The following is a 24,023-nucleotide window of genomic DNA, read 5'->3' as shown; positions in this document are numbered from 1 at the left end:
CCAAATAATACTTCACCTTTTTCTCTCAAAACCCTCAAACCTTCAATCATCATCCAAATTCGTTCAAGAAGGATTCGATCAAAACAAATTGCATATTTGAACTCCTCGTGATCTCCTCTTCGTTTCCATACCGATTTCATCAATTTTGGGTAACTTTCTAAAATCACTAATTCTTGTGTTCTTGAGATTTTTAAGTTATAAGGTTGTTAATTAGTGTCTATGGCTCGAGTCTAGTTTGTTTATGTGATTTATATGCTCGATCTCGTTGTTTTAGTGTAACTAGCATGAACTTGAATTTTGGTGTGTTGATCTTGAAATTTGAGTGTTCATATGTTGTTTGATGCTAAGAGATCATGTTTTAATTGTGTTTCTAGTGTTACTAGCTTCATTATGATGTATAGTTTGATTAATGAAACCTCCTAAACTTGATTATGAAATTTGGTGAATTTAGATTAAGGTTTCATGAACTTAAAATGGATTTTTAATGATTTGAATGACATGGAATGTTAGTTGTAAGTGTTAGGTTGTGTTGTATGCTTAATTACCTTCAAAACGGCATATCATATGTATAAATTGGATTCCCGAAACTTAAATTAAAATTGATAAACTTGAAACTTGAAAATAAACCTCTATTGATCGCTTGACGGGATTTCGGTTATAGTATATGATGTTTTTGCTTGATGAAAAGTGCTTAGTTGCGTTCCTTGTCGAAAGAGCTTTCCGATGATATAAAATACATGTTCTAATTGTTCGCGGTTTGTAAAATGTGTTGGTTTGTGTTTTGGTTCGTGCAATTGAGAAATTCAGCAAACAGGGCCTGTAAGGCATTTGGGACGCCGTCCAGATACTTGGGACGCCGTCCCACCATTTGAACCTAGACGCCGTCTAGGATGGCAGGACGCCGTCCCACTTTTCAATTTGGGACGCCGTCTAGCTATTTGGGACGCCGTCCCATTGTGCTAAAACTGGCTGTTCACTTGGTCGTTTGACATGAAAATGTTTGCTATGCTACGGACCTCCGATTAACATGAAACTTGGCCAACATGCTCATATATGATTATATAACTTAGAAAAATTGTCGGATATCCAACCCGACCCCGTTGACTTTTCTGTTGACTTTGACCCGACCAAGTTGACTTTTAATCAAACTTAACCAAATATTTGTGCAATCGTTCTAACATGTTTTTATACTTGTACCTTGCATGAAACATGACAACTTGACTCACATGCTACATTATTGAGTCGTAACGAGCCATAGGACTAATTGAACATCTTTGACCTATCGTGTTTACCGTTATTGATACGACCTATTTGTTTAGGTCAAGACTAGCACTATCCTTCGCACACGTTATTTTGTGAAGTACTTTACTACTCGTGCACTCAAGGTGAGATCATAGTCCCACTTTTACTCTTTTTGAACTTACATTTGGGATGAGAAAACATAAACATTTCTTTTACTAAGTGAACACAAGTACAGGAAAACAAACATTCTACATACGAGTTTAGAACAAAATCCTCAATTCGATTATCATTAGTTACACTTGCCGGGTGTAAGCGAGAACTTATGTTGTATGGATCCATATGGGTTTGACAAACCCTCATTCAAACGGTTCGCTACCGTTTACGAATGAAATATATTTTCGAGAAACAGTGTATGTTCTAGCACTAAGTGATGGGGTTCAATGGAAGGAAATGTTAAGCATTGATAATTGGGTGCTCGTGAAACAAACTTTTGGAATGTATTACTATTATTTCATTGATGCAAATCTTGTGGTTCACTTGTACTTACTTACTTAAACCTATGATTTCACCAACGTTTTCGTTGACAGATTTCTATGTTTTTCTCAGGTCCTTGAACGATACATGATACATGCTTCCGCTCATTATTTGATACTTGCATTGGATGTCGAGTATATGTGCATTTCATGGAGCATCTTTTGATTTTACTTTAAACCGTGTCGCCTAGATTTCATTCGTATTGTAACGTTGTAACTTAACTATTGGTTGAACAACTCTTGTAAACTTTGGAAACAATCTTTATTTTGAAATGAAGGCGACATATTTTGGTCAAACTTTGTCTTAAAGACTTATGACCACGTAACGGGACCTAAGTAGACGGCGCCGTCAAACATGATTTGGTCGGGTCGCTACAGATGGTATCAGAGCGTTGGTTGTAGGGATTTAGAGTTCATTGGTGTCAACCCCGAGTCATAGGGTACATTAGTGAGTCTAGACTACAACCGGCATATAGACTTGAAGTAGGAATTACTTGACTACTTGTGCATTTATACTCGAACGCTTCTACTCATACCTACTCTTAGTTCATCTTAATCTCACGTTGTTTAATTTGATCGACGCGCCACCTTGACTATATGAAATGATGTCGAATGCACATATGAATCAGGGTAATATAATTTCCGGGATTATATTACGGTGACTCATATGAACGTTCCGACATTATGACATAAAGAATTTAAGGCGAGTCGAGGAAAAACTTCTCTTTATCTTTATTCTATATCACGGTTAGTATTATTGAGAATACTAATCAATGATATTCTTGTGTCTTGAAGGAACAATGGCTCCTCGTCGTGTACGCCGCAATGAAACTCCTGAACAAGCTCTCGAACGGATGATAGCAACCGCCGTAGATGCGGCCATGGCCGGTCACTCATCCAACAACAATAATAATAACAACCACAATAACAACAACAACAACAACAATGGAGCCGGAAACTCAAACGAGGGATGCTCCTATAAAGCTTTCATGGGATGCAAACCTCACACTTTTGATGGAACCGGGGGACCGGTCGTGCTCACCCGATGGTTTGAGCAAACGGAAGCCGTCTTTAGCATAAGCGGTTGTCGGGACCAAGACAAGGTCAAATACTCCACTCACACTTTCTCCGGAATTGCTCTAACATGGTGGAACACCTATGTTCAATCGGTGGGTACCGATGAAGCTCATGCCCTCTCTCGGGCCGATCTAAAGGAAAAGATGATTGTTGAATATTTTCCGCGCGAAGAAACCCGAAAACTTGAGGAAGAACTAAGAGCTTTGAAAGCGGTCGGAAACGATCTTAAAGCTTATAATCAACGCTTCGCCGAACTATCCTTGATGTGTCCTAATCTTGTTAACCCCGAATCTCAAAGGATTGAGCTCTACATGCTCGGTCTTCCAAAAAGCATCAAACAAGGGGTGATGTCATCCAAACCCACTACTCATCAAGCCGCTATGAACATGGCTCGCCAACTAATTGAAACGGTTGACGAAATCGTAGTTCCGGCACCTAAGGCCGAGGATAAATCGAGCGGCAACAAAAGAAAGTGGGAACCCTCCCAATCAAGCAACAACAACTTTGCCAAGAAATCTTTCACTTCCGACGGCAAGAAGGGTTATGCCGGGAACCTACCTCTTTGCAACAAATGCAACAAACATCACTTTGGTGAATGTGGCAAGTTAATTTGCCACCGGTGCCAAGGAGTTGGTCATAAGGCCAACGATTGTAAAAGTGCCACTCCCGTTGCTCGAAAGTGGCCCAATGCACCAAAGACGGGCACTTGTTACGAATGTGGTCAAACGGGTCATTATAGAAATGCATGCCCGAAAAGGAAAGATAACACCAATACGCGCGGCCGAGCTTTCAACATCAACACCGAGGAAGCCCGGGATGACACTGAACTAGTCACGGGTACGTTTCTTCTCAACAATTCTTATGTCTCTTGCTTATTCGATTCGGGTGCCGATAAATGCTTTGTATCCGAGACTTTGACTCATTCTTTTAGCACTCCACCTCTTCCATTAGATACCGCTTATACCATTGAAGTGGCTAACGGGAAACTATTAAGTGCCAACACATATTACCGAGGGTGTACGATAAACATTTTGGGTAAGGAATTTGAAATTGACTTGATACCCATGGAACTAGGAAGCTTTGATGTAATAATCGGTATGATTTGGTTAGCCAAAACGAAATCTCACATCCTTTGTGATCTTAACGCAATCCGAATTCCTATCGAGAATGGTGAACCTTTGATTGTTTATGGCGATAAGAGTTGCACCAGACTCAACCTCGTTTCGTGCCTTAAAGTTAGAAAACTGCTCCGTAAGGGTTGTTTTGCGATCCTTGCCCACGTTAAGAAAGTCGAGTCCGATGATAAGCATATCGATGATGTGCCAATTGTTAGTGACTATTCCGATGTATTTCCCGATGAATTGCCGGGTCTTCCGCCTCATCGACCGGTTGAATTCCAAATCGATCTTATTCCGGGGGCCGCACCCGTAGCACGTGCACCATATAGACTCGCCCCATCCGAAATGCAAGAATTGCAAAGTCAAATCCAAGAACTACTTGATCGTGGTTTTATCCAACCTAGCCATTCACCTTGGGGCGCTCCTATTTTGTTTGTTAAAAAGAAAGACGGATCCCTACGAATGTGCATTGATTATCGTGAACTAAATAAATTGACGGTTAAGAACCGATATCCTCTTCCTCGCATCGATGACCTCTTTGATCAACTACAAGGGTCTTGTGTATATTCGAAAATCGATCTCCGCTCGGGTTATCATCAATTGAGGGTTAAAGGGGAAGATGTCTCCAAAACCGCTTTCCGAACTCGTTATGGTAGTTATGAATTCCTTGTCATGCCATTTGGTCTCACTAACGCACCGGCGGTGTTCATGGATCTTATGAACCGCGTGTGCAAACCGTATCTCGATAAATTCGTTATTGTGTTCATCGATGACATATTGATCTATTCTAAAAATGAAGAAGAGCACGAACAACATCTCCGACTTGTGCTTGAACTTTTAAGACAAGAACAACTCTATGCCAAATTCTCCAAGTGTGAATTTTGGTTAAAGGAAGTTCAATTTCTTGGTCATGTTGTAAGTGACCAAGGTATTAAAGTCGATCCAACGAAAATCGAAGCCATTAGTAAATGGGAGACTCCTACTACTCCTACTCACATTCGTCAATTCTTGGGTCTCGCCGGGTACTATCGTAGATTCATCGAAAATTTCTCTTTGGTTGCACGTCCTCTAACCGCATTGACTCACAAGGGAAAGAAATTCATTTGGGCGACCGAACATGAATCCGCATTCCAAATCTTGAAAACGAAGCTAACCACCGCTCCTATCTTGTCACTTCCCGAAGGCAATGATGACTTTGTTGTATATTGCAATGCCTCAAAACATGGTTTTGGGTGTGTATTGATGCAACGAACGAAAGTCATTGCTTATGCTTCTCGACAACTCAAAATTCATGAACGAAACTACACGACGCATGATCTCGAACTCGGAGCCGTCGTCTTTGCACTTAAAATGTGGAGGCACTATCTTTATGGAACCAAGAGTACTATCTTTACCGACCACAAAAGTCTCCAACACATTTTTGATCAAAAGCAACTAAACATGAGACAACGACGGTGGATTGAAACTTTGAACGATTACGATTGCGAGCTTCGTTACCATCCCGGGAAGGCAAACGTAGTAGCCGATGCCTTAAGTCGAAAAGAAAGAGCGGTGCCTCTCCGTGTCCGAGCTTTAAACATCACCATTCACACCAACCTTAATAGCCAAATTCGGGTAGCCCAAGATGAGGCTCTCAAGGATGAAAACATCTCTCTCGAACACTTGAACGTCCTCACCTCTCGATTCGAAGTTAAAGAAACCGGACTCCGATATTTCGCCGGAAGAATTTGGGTGCCTAGTTATGGGGATCTACGAAGCCTTATTTTAGATGAAGCCCATAAGTCACGATACTCGATTCACCCCGGTGCCAATAAGATGTACCACGACCTTAAACAACTATATTGGTGGCCGAACATCAAAAGGGACGTAGCTACTTATGTTTCCAAGTGTTTGACATGTTCCAAAGTCAAGGCCGAACACCAAAGACCTTCCGGATTACTTCAACAACCCGAGATCCCGCAATGGAAGTGGGAAGGGATAACGATGGATTTTATCACCAAGCTACCAAAAACGACGGGCGGTTATGATACCATTTGGGTTATTGTTGACCGTCTCACCAAATCCGCACACTTCCTTGCCATGAAAGAAACGGACAAAATGGAGAAACTTGCACAACTTTACATTAAGGAGATCGTAGCCCGACACGGTGTACCTTTATCGATTATCTCCGACCGAGATGGTCGTTTCGTTTCTAGATTTTGGCGTACATTGCAAGAAGCGTTGGGAACGCGTTTAGACATGAGCACCGCATATCATCCTCAAACCGATGGACAAAGCGAACGTACAATTCAAACCTTAGAGGACATGTTACGAGCTTGCGTGGTTGATTTCGGAAAAGCTTGGGACAAGCACTTACCTCTCGCCGAGTTCTCTTACAACAATAGTTATCACGCGAGTATTAAAGCCGCACCTTTTGAAGCGCTATATGGCCGCAAATGTCGTTCACCTCTTTGTTGGGCCGAGGTAGGCGACGTGCAAATCACCGGACCCGAACTCATTCACGAAACCACCGAGAAAATCGTTCAAATCCGAGATAGGCTTAGGACGGCCCGAAGTCGTCAAAAGAGCTATACCGACAAACGACGCAACGATCTCGAATTTCAAGTCGGTGACCGAGTAATGTTAAAAGTCGCACCTTGGAAGGGTGTAATCCGTTTTGGGAAACGCGGGAAGCTAAATCCGCGGTATATTGGTCCTTTCGAAATCTTGGAGCGTATTGGAACCGTTGCTTATCGTTTAGATCTTCCGCCTCAATTGAACTCCGTTCATCCTACCTTCCATGTATCTAACTTGAAAAAGTGTCTTGCCGAACCCGATATCGTCATCCCTCTCGAAGAACTTACTATTGATGACAAACTTCATTTTGTGGAGGAACCGGTTGAAATTGTGGACACCTCCGTCAAGACAATGAAACAAAGCCGAATCCCGATTGTCAAGGTTCGTTGGAATGCCAAAAGAGGACCCGAGTTTACTTGGGAAAGACAAGATCAAATGCAAAGGAAGTATCCTCATCTATTCGTGAATTCGGAAACGCAAGATCTCGAGGAAGAAACAACGACTACTACGCCTACTTAAATTTCGGGACGAAATTTCTTTTAAGGTGTAGGTAATGTAACATCCCGCCTTTTTTCATTTACTTTTCCGTTTAACTATTTAAGTTCCGTTATATGTTTATAACACATCTCGTTAATACGCGTTCGAATTATCTCGTTTAGGTAATTCCCGTACCCGTTTCCTAAGTTGAGGGACTAAAGTTGCCAAATGGAGAAAGAGATGACTAGGTCAACTAGTCAACTCTTTCCTCTCCATTCATTTTATCACCTCCCAAATAATACTTCACCTTTTTCTCTCAAAACCCTCAAACCTTCAATCATCATCCAAATTCGTTCAAGAAGGATTCGATCAAAACAAATTGCATATTTGAACTCCTCGTGATCTCCTCTTTGTTTCCATACCGATTTCATCAATTTTGGGTAACTTTCTAAAATCACTAATTCTTGTGTTCTTGAGATTTTTAAGTTATAAGGTTGTTAATTAGTGTCTATGGCTCGAGTCTAGTTTGTTTATGTGATTTATATGCTCGATCTCGTTGTTTTAGTGTAACTAGCATGAACTTGAATTTTGGTGTGTTGATCTTGAAATTTGAGTGTTCATATGTTGTTTGATGCTAAGAGATCATGTTTTAATTGTGTTTCTAGTGTTACTAGCTTCATTATGATGTATAGTTTGATTAATGAAACCTCCTAAACTTGATTATGAAATTTGGTGAATTTAGATTAAGGTTTCATGAACTTAAAATGGATTTTTAATGATTTGAATGACATGGAATGTTAGTTGTAAGTGTTAGGTTGTGTTGTATGCTTAATTACCTTCAAAACGGCATATCATATGTATAAATTGGATTCCCGAAACTTAAATTAAAATTGATAAACTTGAAACTTGAAAATAAACCTCTATTGATCGCTTGACGGGATTTCGGTTATAGTATATGATGTTTTTGCTTGATGAAAAGTGCTTAGTTGCGTTCCTTGTCGAAAGAGCTTTCCGATGATATAAAATACATGTTCTAATTGTTCGCGGTTTGTAAAATGTGTTGGTTTGTGTTTTGGTTCGTGCAATTGAGAAATTCAGCAAACAGGGCCTGTAAGGCATTTGGGACGCCGTCCAGATACTTGGGACGCCGTCCCACCATTTGAACCTAGACGCCGTCTAGGATGGCAGGACGCCGTCCCACTTTTCAATTTGGGACGCCGTCTAGCTATTTGGGACGCCGTCCCATTGTGCTAAAACTGGCTGTTCACTTGGTCGTTTGACATGAAAATGTTTGCTATGCTACGGACCTCCGATTAACATGAAACTTGGCCAACATGCTCATATATGATTATATAACTTAGAAAAATTGTCGGATATCCAACCCGACCCCGTTGACTTTTCTGTTGACTTTGACCCGACCAAGTTGACTTTTAATCAAACTTAACCAAATATTTGTGCAATCGTTCTAACATGTTTTTTATACTTGTACCTTGCATGAAACATGACAACTTGACTCACATGCTACATTATTGAGTCGTAACGAGCCATAGGACTAATTGAACATCTTTGACCTATCGTGTTTACCGTTATTGATACGACCTATTTGTTTAGGTCAAGACTAGCACTATCCTTCGCACACGTTATTTTGTGAAGTACTTTACTACTCGTGCACTCAAGGTGAGATCATAGTCCCACTTTTACTCTTTTTGAACTTACATTTGGGATGAGAAAACATAAACATTTCTTTTACTAAGTGAACACAAGTACAGGAAAACAAACATTCTACATACGAGTTTAGAACAAAATCCTCAATTCGATTATCATTAGTTACACTTGCCGGGTGTAAGCGAGAACTTATGTTGTATGGATCCATATGGGTTTGACAAACCCTCATTCAAACGGTTCGCTACCGTTTACGAATGAAATATATTTTCGAGAAACAGTGTATGTTCTAGCACTAAGTGATGGGGTTCAATGGAAGGAAATGTTAAGCATTGATAATTGGGTGCTCGTGAAACAAACTTTTGGAATGTATTACTATTATTTCATTGATGCAAATCTTGTGGTTCACTTGTACTTACTTACTTAAACCTATGATTTCACCAACGTTTTCGTTGACAGATTTCTATGTTTTTCTCAGGTCCTTGAACGATACATGATACATGCTTCCGCTCATTATTTGATACTTGCATTGGATGTCGAGTATATGTGCATTTCATGGAGCGTCTTTTGATTTTACTTTAAACCGTGTCGCCTAGATTTCATTCGTATTGTAACGTTGTAACTTAACTATTGGTTGAACAACTCTTGTAAACTTTGGAAACAATCTTTATTTTGAAATGAAGGCGACATATTTTGGTCAAACTTTGTCTTAAAGACTTATGACCACGTAACGGGACCTAAGTAGACGGCGCCGTCAAACATGATTTGGTCGGGTCGCTACATTAAATCTCTCCGATAAATCATTATAGTTTTTCATTGAAACCCTATCATATACTCATCCGCATCTTGTAACGAGAACTGCCATACCAATTATCGAGAATCAGCAATCAGTACTTTGAAAACGCACAACATATCTACATCAACAGTTATATGTATAACATTTACCTTTTAGAATTATGGTCTTTCATTCTGAAATTCTGAACATCACTCAGTCTACAAATCAATACTCTGAATGTTGAAAAAAACTGAATGAAGCAGCAGAAACTGTAGACAACCGTAAACGACCTTAATCATCGGAAGTTTAATGATAAAGAATAGTATGTTGGAAAAGCTCAGAAAAGTTGGAACTGGAAAACGGATTGAGCAAACTACGAAGGAGTCTCTGAACAAAACACAAGGACTAAACTTGTACATTAAGAATCCTGATGATTCTGTTTCTGATGAAATCTTTAGCGAATACCTTGCTTTTGACTCCAAACTCTTGCGGACAAATTTTCTTCACCATCCTTCGATATTAGAAGTTCCAAGATATCATCGTATCTTTCATTATAAATATCCTCCATATTTCTGAAGATGTTTTCATAACTATTCTTATCTGAAATCATTAATCTCTTCGTGCTATCAGTGTTACATCATATAGAAACTGTTAGTTTCTATATTCTGTAAACTTTCGAGCTTAAAATATGAATGTTATTGAAGTAATGTTGGGAACTGATGCATGAGTTAGTATAATATAATGACATTTGATCAACGTGATTATATTACAGTAAGTCATGTTGAGTTTCTAATGGAACGTGATGATTCACATATCTTAACGTCATCATGAAACAACCCAACCCGTACTCCGTACGATAATTTTTTTTTTTAAAAAAAGATACACATTTACGCGCCAATTAAATATGTAAACCATTCCACACGCTTCATTAAAAACATACTACGAGTTTAATGTTTACAAAAAGGCACAAAGGCCATTAACGAATATGATACAAGTTTGACCAACTACAAATGATAGTTTATAATCCAAACGACCCCTTGAGCATGGTTTGAGGCTAAACTACCCAAAACGTAGGTCAACTTCCAAAAGCTTCATCATAACATCAACAAGGACACCTAGTGCCCAATAACCCCCTTGCCCTTGTCCACACCTGCATCTAAAAAGATAAACAACGAGAGGGGTAAGCTAATGCTTAGTGAATGCAATAATTACACATACACATATATAATATATCTACTTGCAAACACTTACACAACACCGTACACAAGCTAGCAATTCGACAACCATGCAAAACATTATGCATATACCAATGACAGCAATTCACATTGAGCTAGCAATAGCAAAAGCATATAGTTCATATTTAAGTATACTAATGCACAATTCATACAACCATGGTTAACCAATCGTAAAAGGAATGGTACTCTAATTTCCCATTGGTGTTCATAACAACCGTTAGTGCACAACACATATATCACTAACCCTTGGACAACACATATCCGTTTATAAAATCGTTAGTGTACAACACATATAACACTAAATCGGACAACACATATCCATTCACTGATCATTAGTGTACAACACATATAACACTAAATTGGACAACATATATCCGTTCTTAAAACCGTTAGCGTACAACGCATATATCACTAACTTGGACAACACATATCCATTTCTACAAGTAAACACATCATATACGTACATGTATACTTATTCCACTCACCTTGTCACAAGGATGATGATTATGTACGTCCGAGCTTTAATTCAATGTACCTAAATCATTAAGTGCACATTCAATACACCAACTAGTGGAATTAACCACATTACACTTACTTGAGCATTTAATGACCCAATTCGCATTAAATGACTCAACCACACCAATACCGCCCTTAGATGGCCAAGACCCGACTTTAACCACTAAAGCTAGTGCATTAAAGTCTACTAACCTCAATTAACACAAAATTAGGGTAATTTATACCCATTTCGCCCAAACTAGGTCAACTAGCCCATTTTGGATCCATTTAACACTTTCACTACCAAACTTGTCAAACATGACCTATTTACCATTTCAACAACATTTTAACAAGTGTTTAACGCTTGACAATACCATTAACACCTACAAACTCCATTTCATTAAACCAAATCCTAGATTATGGTTATTAGGGTTCCATAACAACAACATAACCCAATTTCACCCATTTTACCCCCAAATGGGTCATACAAGCCTCTAGTAACCAAACCCTAGTCATTAATCAATTAAAACTCAAAACTTAGAGTTAGAACTTATCGAGACTATCAACGCGTAGCTAGAGATACAAGGAACAACTTTAAATTTTGCTCCAAGGTTTGATTCACAATTCTCCAACTCCAAATCTCACTTTTAATCCAAATGGGTTTTAAGTTTTGGGAGAGAAATTGGGAAGAAAAGAGAAAAGAAATTACATTAAATGAACAAGTGGTTGTGATTAAATGCTCAAATCTGATCTACACGTGAAAAGACCAAATTACCCCTAAAACCCTTTTAAAAAGAGTAAACATCGGAGTCAGAAAAGCAGAGATGCCGCGGCGCGGCAATATATGTCGCGGCGCGACATTACGAAGGAAAAACAACCTCTCTTAACCCACATTCTGATCTGGATTTGCTTTATATGCCGCGGCGCGGCCCAGTTTGTCGCGGCGCGGCATTGGCCGTCACCTGGACACTTTGACAACCTTAAACAAAATTTGATTTTATTTAATTCGTACACTTAAATCCCGCCTCCTACATTCGCCTAACCTTCAATAATAGTCTCATAAGACTTAACGCTATCAAGGCCCATGCATAAACTTGTATGCGCACACATTATCAAGTATATATATATATATATATATATATATATATATATATATATATATATATATATATATATATATATATATATATACACACACACATATATCTATACAATTACGCATAAACTAGCGAGTTTCAAACGTATAAATGATTAAGTATGTACCTTTCGATACGTAAAGGAAAAACGGGGTGTTACACATCATGTGCCATGTTACATAACTCTGTCATTCTACTTAACCTCCGAACATATCAAGAAAAATATATTTTTGATAGTTCTATCTTCTGTAATTCTGGTAATTTAACCAATCAAATCGTGCTATTAAAATTCATCTGCTTAGTATATTATGATCATTCAAAATTTCATACATATGAATTCTGGACCATTATTCGCTTGACTTGAGGTCGGGAAGAGAAAACAAAAGTATGAAACTCCAAAATATAAGGGAGAATATAAAGCTCGATAACAACACATAAAATTACAAACCGTGTATATCAATATTTATTGCAACATAAAGACACGGGAGAATTAAAAATACTATAACCCCAAGGGCGAAGTAGAAGAAAACAGATTCCTCCGGTGGTAAATGGAAAATGAGAATGATTGTTGTGATAGTGAGGATAAGAACAAGAATCAGGACTGGATTAAGCAATTTCACAATCTTTTGAATTTAGGAATTGAGTATAGAAGTGGTAAAAACTAATGGAACGGAAAAGGTAAATTTATAATAGAAATATCAGACGTAGTAATCGGGACAGATCATCGCATTTAATTAAAGAGATCATAATTTCCTTAAATCTTGAAGAATCAGATCTTATTGATTTCCAAGATTTTCTTTTAACTCCCTTGAATTCCGGAATTCAACAGTGACTATGTCAAAAGTTAAGACGCACCTTATTTTTTCTAAATTCAATCGCGACTACGTCAAAAGTTATGGAGAATCTCCATTTCTTCATCTCGATCTTTGCGATAGCTTCATTCATACGCTTCGATTAATCGAATCATTTTATCCATATTACTCAATAATGATAAAACTCTATTTATCAACTCATATTCGTCATGAAAACATTTTTATTGTTAACCATGACCACCTCACTCAAATTTCGGGACGAAATTTCTTTAACGGGTAGGTACTATGACGACCCGGGAATTTCCGACTAAATTTAAACTTAATCTTTATATGACTTCGACACGATAAGCAAAGTTTGTTATGTTGAATTTCAAAACTTAAGAAGAAAAAAAATTGTTTCATGAAACCATTCAACCTTTGACCACCCCGACGATTCACGAACAACTGTGTGAAAATAAATATATAATATATAATATATATATATATATATATATATATATATATATATATATATATATATATATATATATATATATATATATATATATATATATATATATATATATATATATATATATATATATATATATATATATATTAATTGGAATTAATATAACACCATTTAATCATTTGAATAAAATATGTTAAGTGATATACATATAATTAAGATTTTATCAAAATAAATATAGAAATATATATGAATTCTGTACACAATTAATATCATATGAATATAGTAAAATAAATATAATATATGTAAATATTAAATATTCAAAATATGTTATTATATAGTATAAGTATTACATAATTAATAAATGTAATATTATCATATTAAACTTAACTACAAATTAAAATATAGTTATTATATTATTTTTATTAATAATATTGATACCAGTATTATTAATTTAATATATAGTATTTACACATGAGATTGAAAATCATAATTTGTTAAATCAATTTTGTTAGAACTACTCTCATTATTTTATTAATATTAATATTATTATTTGTATTATTAATATTATATAATATATATATATGTATATACTTATATATATAATTGAAACATGTAACTTGATATCACTAGTATTATATTTAAGAATCATTATTATTAATATATACTATCATTATTATTATTATTATTATTATAAATAATACAATTTACTAATGTGATCATTAATAATATCATTTAAAACCATTATTATAACTATTAGCATAATTATTCTAAATATTATTATTATTATGATAATTACTATTAACAGTATTAGTATGTTATTTAATAATATTTCAGTATTATTATTTGCTTATTTTTTTATAAAATTACTACGGAGTATTAATAAAAAAAAATTAAACTAAACAACTAAATAAATGGAATCTGTTATATCCTAATCGACTATATCTGATTAAAAATTCTGTCTGGATTGCTGTTATAAGTCGACATCATATATATATTCGATCAAACAGTAAAATACAAAAATATTAGATACAGGATCATTAATCGTACAATAATGGTTACCTTTCATTTTCTGCTTTTAAAATTTGGTTTCTTGTGAGCGAATTGGTCAACTACAACCACGTATTAACTGGCCTTCAGCAACCACAATCAAGAAACAGTTTGATTTTTTTTTCTTTCTTTTTCAAACGGTTCCCTGCATTTTTTCTTTATGGAAAAAATTAAGAACTGAATCAGTTTTAAAAAAATCCATTAATGTAGTTGTGTTAGGAATCGAATATATAAACTTTCTCTAAAATCTCAATTTCCAATTTTTCGAAACAAGATCAAATTTTGAGGTCAAAGATTTGTTCACAAAAAGTCAACAGGATTGTCTTCAAGAAATTCGAATTCACTGAGTGGTTTCTGTTGAAATTGATGGTTTATAACGGTTATAGGAACGATTTTAAATCAATTTCATGTAGCAACTTTTATCTAAAACGATCTATATTTCAATATCATAATTTATATTCATATTATTTTTTTTCTTTTTCTTTACGTAAAACAGCTTCTGCTGTGTTTTTGTTTTATTTTTTATTTTTTTTACGAACCTAATCATATTATATTGTTTTTCAAACTCCAAGTCAGTCAGGTAATTCTTTGTGTACGAATTTAAATTTGGTAATTGATTGGTCTGCGAATTGTTTAAATGAAGAAGAAGGACAAATGTATCAGGTTAAATGAATTAGACAGGGTTTTAAATCAGAAAATGTAAAACAAAGCAGTGGTTGAGAGGGTGTTCGGGTGTGGGAGTGGTCGCGGGTTCAAGCCTACGCATAGTCGATTGGTTTTTTTAACAGCCTATTATTAAGGTAGTTATTTAATTACTCATTATTATTATCATTATATTTATTATTATGATTATTATAGTTATTATTATTAGTGATTGTTACTAATACAAGTAATATTGTTATTGTTATTATTATTATTACTAAAATATGTATTAGTAATCATTTATTATCTATCATAATTAAAACTACAAATATGTATATATAACTATGTAAATAATAATTATTTTCAAATATATATACAAATTAAATAAATAATATATAAAGTTATAATATATGAAATTAATCGATTTTGATTATATGTATTAATGAATACACAAATGATATAGGTTCGTGAATCCGAGGCCAACCATGCATTGTTCAATATAGTCATATGTATTTTTACTACAAAATACATTATGGTGAGTTTCATTTACTCCCTTTTTAAATGCTTTTGCAATATATATTTTTGGGACTGAGAATACATGCGCTGCTTTTATAAATGTTTTACGAAATAGACACAAGTGATCAAAAACTACATTATATGGTTGGATTATTAAACCGAATATCGCCCTTCAAGTCTGGTAACCTAAGAATTTAGGGAAATGGCCCCTGATTGACGCGAATCCTAAAGATAGATCTATGGACCTTGACAAGTCCCATTCGGGGTACGAATGCTTTAGTACTTCGAGATTATTATACAGACGAGAGGTTCTGTTTTGGGGATATTCTATGCATTAAGTTAACGTCGGTTACCAGGTGTTCAATCCATATGAATTATTTTTGTCTCTATGCATGGGACGTATATTTATGAGAAATGAAAATCTTGTGGTCTATTAAAATGATGGAAATTATTATTTATGTTAAACTAATGAACTCACCAAGCTTTTGGTTGACACTTGAAAGCATGTTTATTCTCAGGTACGAAAGAAATCTTCCGCTGTGCATTTGCTCATGTTAGAGATATTATTTGGAGTCATTCATGATATATTTCAAAAGATGTTGCATTCGAGTCGTTAAGTTCATCAAGATTATTATTAAGTCAATTATATTTGGATATATTATGAAATGGTATGCATGTCTGTCAACTGTCGATGTAATAAAAGTTTGTCTTTTAAAAACGAATGCAATGTTTGTAAAATATATCATATAGAGGTCAAGTGCCTCGCGATGTAATCAACTATTGTGAATCGTTTATAATCGATATGGATTTCATCCAGATGGATTAGGACGGGTCGTTAGATTGAGGATGTCCTCTATTCCAATATTGTCTTCTTATCAGGGATGGTCCTGTTATTTTTGATGCCCAGTGCGTAAATATCAAAATATGCCCCTGTGATTTTTGTAAGCAAATAGTACTACTCCCTCCATCCCAAAATAATTGTTTTCAGACAAAAAACTCACAGTTTAAAGAAATAACATATAAGTACTGTGAAAGTGGATCATGGACTTTTGAGTTTGGGGCAAATGACTATTTGATTTGGAGTAAATGGCTTTCGGGTTTGGGACAAAATAAAAAAATTCAATTTTTTCCACTAAAATTTCAAAATCGACTGGGGGCGGGCCCCCTGCCCCCAAGTAACTTTGTCCCTGGTGGCAACCCCAATCGACTCATAATCGGCTGTCAAGTTTATAATGCGAGAGCCTTCATGACTCACTTAGCGACCATGACTGTGAAAGTGGCAGTGTTCGAACCCCTGATGATCATGAGTGACATTTGATTATGAACCTAAACTATATCTTCTTCTAAATGTTTAGTGAACAAAGATAAACAAATAAGATTCTTTTACTTTAGACTATTCGAGAATGACGAATATTTTTATTTAGATGTACACAATTTAATTGTCTTAATCTGTGATCGTTTCTAACTTTATCTCTGAGATCTGAAGTTATCATGCTAGAGAGGTTCGAACATGAAATATATTATAAGAATATCAAGACCCTAACCGTGAATATAATTGTTTCATACTCCCTCGGTTTCGTATTTATTATTCCCCAAAAAAAAAACAATTTAAGAAATAATATTATTACATTGTACTTTCTGTATATTTCTTATTTAGTTTCAACTTGTACCTCTACTTTTTACCTATATATATATATATGGGGCAGGATCATTGTGGAAGTAATCAATCGGAGAAAGCGGGGGGAAGAAAAAAAAATTTCATTTTTTTTGAAATATTTTTTTCCCGTCATCAAGATCACACGAAAATATGAACATTGAGAAGAGACACTTCGTGCTGAATGTTATTATTTAGGTGGGAAAACGATCGACAAAAATAACATTTAAGATAATATTGTTCGTGAAGAACATGAACGTTTTTTTTCTTCATGTTTTGTGAAGTAAAATTTAGCCCGATTTAGAGTTTAGCGTTTAGGGTTTGGTGTTTTGGGTTTATTCCATAAACCCAAAACACCAAACCCTAAACCCTAAACCCTAAACCCTAAACTCTAAATCGTTCGTGTTAAAAACTCAATCTAAATCCTAAATCTAAACCCTAAATCTAAACCCTAAACCCTAAATTTCTAAACCCTAATATCTAAACCCTATAAACCCTAATATCTAAACCCTAATATCTAAACCCCAATAGCCAAAACCTCAAAATACGCTCGAAAAACACGATAATTGTTATATATTACGTCTTCGAGCATTTTTCCGCCAAAATAAAAACATTTATCACAAAGTGTCTCTACTAAATGTTCATATTTTCATCTCATCTATAATGTTCGTGAACAAAATTTTTTCAAAAAACGGAAAAAAAAAAAAGTTTTTGCTTCCCCCCGCTTCCCCCCGATTGGTTACTTCCCTCTTGATCCTACCACTATATATATATATATATATATATATATATATATATATATATATATATATATATATATATATATATATATATATATATATATATATATATATATATATTAAAGATAAATACATGTACGTATAGTATAATTTGTATATATATATTCCATGTATAGGTATAATTAAATTTAGATATAAAATATAGTTATTTTAGAATATTATCATGTTTAGATATACATTTTTTAACGAATTTATCTTTATGTTCGTCGCGAGTTCGGTTCCACCGCCATCAATGTTCAACTCGAAATAATTTGACGAACAAAACGCAATAAATTTTATTCGAAACGGAGGTTCGATGCACTACCAATGAAGCATTTCTTCTTAGCAATAAATATGGAAGTGATTGAAATTTACATTTTTAGTCCTTAAAATATATATGAACACGCAAATATAACTATAATAATATTAATTATACATGACAACTCCCCCGAGTACCATTATTTTGCTAAAATGACTAACAACTTTTCGTAAATTAAAACTCATGGGATACATTTTTATTCAAAAAATAATTGTCTATAATAATTCTAAAAAATATAATTTACACTTTATTAATGTTACATTCCATGTCAAATTTTCAATGTACTCTAAATATTACGTAATACTCCAATTTATATATTAAAACGATATTAATTGCGAGAAAAAAAAATATTGTAGACATTAAGTTACTAACATCACCCAAAACCACTTTTCAATTTTGTCAACACCACGAGATCTTAAACTCAAAAGAACTTTAAAATTCGTCAACACAACGGGCTCTTAAGTTCAAAAGGAATTTTTTAAATTTATCAACACCACGTATCTTAAACTCAAAAGAATTTTTAAAATTTGTCAACACCACGGGCTCTTAAATAATTCTTATACTTTTCTTATTTTTAAGTGCTATTACATATCAATATGAACTGCAAATTATTATTTTTCCACGGGGGGAAGCGGGGGGAAGTAAAAACTTTTTTTTTCGTTTTTTGAAAAAACTTTGTTCACGAACATTATAGATGAGATGAAAATATGAACATTTAGTAGAGACACTTTGTGATAAATGTTTTTATTTTGGCGGAAAAACGCTCGAAGAAGTAATATATAACAATTATCGTGTTTTTCGAGCGTATTTTGAGGTTTTAGCTATTGGGGTTTAGATATTAAGGTTTATAGGGTTTAGATATTAGGGTTTAGAAATTTAGGGTTTAGGGTTTAGATTTAGAGTTTAGATTTAGGATTTTGATTGAGTTTTTAACATGAACGGTTTAGAGTTTAGAGTTTAAGGTTTGGTGTTTTGGCACCAAACCCTAAACCCTAAATCGGGCTAAATTTTACTTCACAAAACATGAAGAAAAAAAACGTTCATATTCTTCACGGACAATATTATCTTGAATGTTATTTTTGTCGATCGTTTTCCGCCTAAATAATAACATTCATCACGAAGTGTCTCTTCTAAATGTTCATATTTTCGTGTGATCTTGATGTCGGAAAAAAAAATTCAAAAAAAAACGAAAAAAAAAAATAATAATAATTTGCCCCCCTTCCCCCCGATTGGTTACTTCCCCATTGATCATGCCCCTATATATATATATATATATATATATATATATATATATATATATATATATATATATATATATATATATATATATATATATATATATATATATAGTATAAAAGAACTTTAACTCATTATTATCTATTTATAAATGTGGACAATTAATTTCAGACATCTTAAAATGAAATAACGAACAATAAATTTATGACACAAGAAGTACTATTATGTACATTTTAGGGTAGTTCTATATAAGTTGCACAATATTGCCATTCATACTCACATGGAAACCTAATAAGTGAAAGTAGATATACTTCGAATTTAGATTAGAAAAACTATAAAATTTAAGGAAAAAAAGTGTAATTGCAAACCGAATATTCTCTCATTGTTGACAATTGAGCCACACAAAGCATCTGTCTTTTACATCTTCTAATAGTTGCAATAAGATTTACATCTTGTTTTTTCATGTTAAATTGTGATCGTGATTACGACGATTCAAGAATTATGGCTGCCGGTGTGTCGTTGACGTTGTGAGAATGGTTATGTTCACCTTCATAAGTAACAATTAGCATAGCAGCGTCATCCAAAGCTCTTTCAACATGCTTTCTTGCAGGACAACCTCTAAGACTGCTACACTTATAATAACCTCTGTAATTTTAAAGTAATATAAAATGAGTCAAATTAGACTTAAAATAGTTTCTTCTTATCTTATAATAAACCAAAACAATATCAGATAATTAAAAATGTTGAATAAGGTGGTTTAATGTCTTTTTACCTACTCCATCATACAAAATTATTGGTATTCTAGAACATAATAATCGGTAAACTAATAAATGGGAGATAATTTTCATGTTCGGCTTACTCATTAAGGATGAATAAATTTACACGAATAATATATGTGGTTTAATCGATTTATTCAGTGATCGATTTCAACCCTTTCGATTATGTATTGCTAATGAACCTAAAAACTTTTGTAACAATAAAAAAGTCAATCACTACCGTAGTGTAACGATTTAATATTATCATAATATTTAAGTGCGTTATCAGGATAAATATTTAACATGCACTAACTCTCCCTCATGTTAAAAAATTACTCGTACAAATTATGACATCTAGAAGAATGTAAGTTGACTTTTTATATATTCGTTGACTATCATTTTAATTTCTTAAAATTATTTATACACTCGAATAATTGAAGAGAGAAATGTCATCAAGGAAATTACTCATTTTCTGTATTTATTAGAAAAACAAAAAAGTCTACTTGATTGATGACCCCAGGTAGCTTAAAATTACCAAAACACCCTCAAGAACAAGAGTCAAACATTCACACTCATGGCGTGACTCCATTGTCCGTTTCTTAACGTCTACTCCAATTTAGTCAACGAGTTGAAAACTCACCGAGTTACCAACTCATTTCCTCCGATATCAACTATGATCAATCAATTCAATTAATTCAATTAAAACTTATTACATATAAGATCTAATAACTATAATACAAAAATTATACCTCGGATGTGGTGAACCTTTGATCGGTTTTTGCCCATATTTTCTCCACGAGTAATCGTCCGGGGGTATATCCGCCATTTTCATACTTATTGCCGGTACTCTTACCACTCGCTTCATCCTCGATTTCCTAAAATCAAATAAATTAAATAAATAAATAAATAATATTCGATTAATATGATGCTAAATTATTAAAATAAAAGTATATTATTTGGAGGTACCGTTTTTTAGAACAATGACAACGGCCTGAAGAATTCGCACACTTAGTATGTGAATCATCCATTGAATTGCATTTGCGTTTAAACGAAGAAGACGACAAATTCGGTTGACCGGCTGAAGATACAGATAAATTCGTGATCTGAAATCCAGAAGACATCGACGGCTGTAAACTGTCCGTATCTCCGGTCAACGACGACATAAAAGAATTCTGCTGTGACGTGGCAGCAAAACTAATAGTCTTCACCGGAAAATCCTTCCGATCAAAAGATCCAGATTTCACCAACGGCGGCGGCAGACGTTGTTGAATCGGCGCCGGAGAATACACCTTCTCCGGCGGTAAGTTCACCGGCGAGGTTTTCTGAGGTGGAATTGAAGCAGGTCCACGTCGGAACCGCGCGTGACCGGTGCGGTTACGGTCGAGTAATGATATGAATTTTTTAAATTTAGTAACGGCCACGTCAGCGACGGTTAAGTAATCCGTGGAAGACGACGTCGTATTGGAAAGCAATCTGATTAGATTTTCGACGCTTTGTAGACCGGCGGTTGCGGCTTCTTGAACAGAAGTTTCTTCCATTTTGATAAGTAAACCGTTGTTGGTATTGTTATTGTTTTTGTAAGTATGCCTTAAATCGACCGCCATAAATAATTAATTTTCAATTAGATTTAATTGAATGAAAAACAAACATTTTAAACAAGAAATAGAAGTTGAAGACTGGTGAAAAGGGGATTGAATTTAGATTAAGAATAGTGGTTCAATGTATGTATGTATGTATGTATGTATGTGTGTCTATAATTGTATATTGTTATAGTTTTTTTTATGCGGTCAAACTCGTTAATCACTTGTGGAAAATAAGTGGGGTGTACAAATTGTCAAAGTAGACCCGAGTTTTGGTGGGGCATGGGTTTACCCTTTGAATCTTCTTTGTTACGGAGTACTACCGAATTCAATCCATTCAATATTTACATAAAGAGTCCCTTTACTTATTGAATATATATCATATATGTGATTTGTAAGATTTGTTGGGAAGATTTTTTAAAAGACAAACATTCGTGATATTACGAATATTCATGACTAGTTCACCACATCAGTTCACAACTTTAAAATTGATAGGTTATGACGATATTAAACATTTACTTAACTTGATACTGAACACCTACTTCAAAATCTTTGAGAAATGTCATGCCATGCCTAACTATAGTAGGGATGGTAATGGATATAAAGAAATTCGAGATTCGCGGGTACTTGCGCATGTAATGGGCGGATAAAATCAAAAATCTTTACTCGTGAGCAGGTGATGGATGTAATCTTCTAGTCGCTGACGAGTCGCGGGAGGGTGATGGATGTAATCGATCGTTGCAGGTAAAATCCGATACGAAAATTCACAATACACGTTTGAATAATTCACAGATATATCCTTTCTAAATGGGTGGAAATCACTACCTTGAATAAATGGTCAATATGTAATAATTTACTCTTTATAAGTTTCTACATTCCTTATATCACTTTTGGTATCGAACTTTTTGGTAACTAGTTAATCTCACAACTACACATTACATTTATTATTTAATCAAAGCATGTTGTTGTTTGTTTCGTTTATTAAACTATCTTAATAAAATCTAATTTTTACCTATCACTTTACTAATTCGTCAACCTACTGTATGATTAGTTTTAGCAACTAAATTTTGATTGTTAATTTTAAACATCGTAGCTTCGCATATATTAAAAAAAAGTATAATTAATATATGTTTTCTCATTTTATTATATCATAAACATGAGTATATGATTGGATGATGTGTTTTATATCATTTTGAGTTATGTAATGATATTTATTTTTGAATACTTTAACTTACATATACTTCATGATTAAGATCCGCGGGGTAACCCCGTAACCTGCGAATATCCATGAATACATGCATGGATCTAAAAATAAATCCGTTAATTAAGATTCGCGGACTAATGAATCATCAAAAAATCCGCAGGTGCGGGTGATGAATTTAATAATTCCGCGCCCATGATCCGCGGATGTCAGCCCTAAACGATAGGTGGAGTGAAAAATAGACATATCGTTGGAACTTATAAAAATACGAAGAGTTGACACCATCCCAAACTTAAAATTCACTCATTACGTCTTAAATATTATACATTAGACCATTCGTAACGGGGGTAAGTGACCCCGTTACTTTCTGACTTGGCACCAAGAAACGCCATTTTTGACATGTATCCATCCGTTACTCCACCCCGTCACTTTGGCATTTGTAGGTAAGAAACGTGACAAGCAACGGACGTTGCTGACACGTGGGGCTTGTGATTGGGCTATTTAAAATAGCCGTTGGAATTAAAAAAAATCAGTATTTTCTTTTCTATATATATATATATATATATATATATATATATATATATATATATATATATATATATATATATATATATATACATATACATACATACATTACATTTCTTTTTAACACACAAACATCCAACAATCCTACTTCTATTCTTTTAAATCAAATAACATACAACTACAATTTTATTTTTTTCACA

At 34.4% G+C, this 24,023-nt stretch overlaps 1 protein-coding gene across 1 annotated transcript; it reads right to left on the bottom strand.

Annotated features, from left to right (window-relative positions):
* Nucleotides 1-20,119: 20,119 nt before the first annotated feature.
* On the bottom strand, nucleotides 20,120-22,259 carry LOC139892270 (probable WRKY transcription factor 7). Its single transcript, XM_071875317.1, has 3 exons — nucleotides 21,484-22,259; nucleotides 21,267-21,392; nucleotides 20,120-20,407 (listed from the first exon to the last, which is right to left on the bottom strand). The coding sequence occupies exons 1-3, from the start codon at nucleotides 22,119-22,121 to the stop codon at nucleotides 20,245-20,247; spliced, it is 927 nt and encodes a 308-aa protein (XP_071731418.1). The 5' UTR covers nucleotides 22,122-22,259; the 3' UTR covers nucleotides 20,120-20,244.
* Between the last annotated feature and the right edge of the window lie 1,764 nt (nucleotides 22,260-24,023).

The sequence above is a fragment of the Rutidosis leptorrhynchoides genome, chromosome 2, assembly GCF_046630445.1.
Source record: "Rutidosis leptorrhynchoides isolate AG116_Rl617_1_P2 chromosome 2, CSIRO_AGI_Rlap_v1, whole genome shotgun sequence".
Taxonomy (NCBI): domain Eukaryota; kingdom Viridiplantae; phylum Streptophyta; class Magnoliopsida; order Asterales; family Asteraceae; genus Rutidosis; species Rutidosis leptorrhynchoides.
Note: the sequence above shows the minus strand (reverse complement) of the source record. Positions and strands in the feature narration are given on the sequence as shown.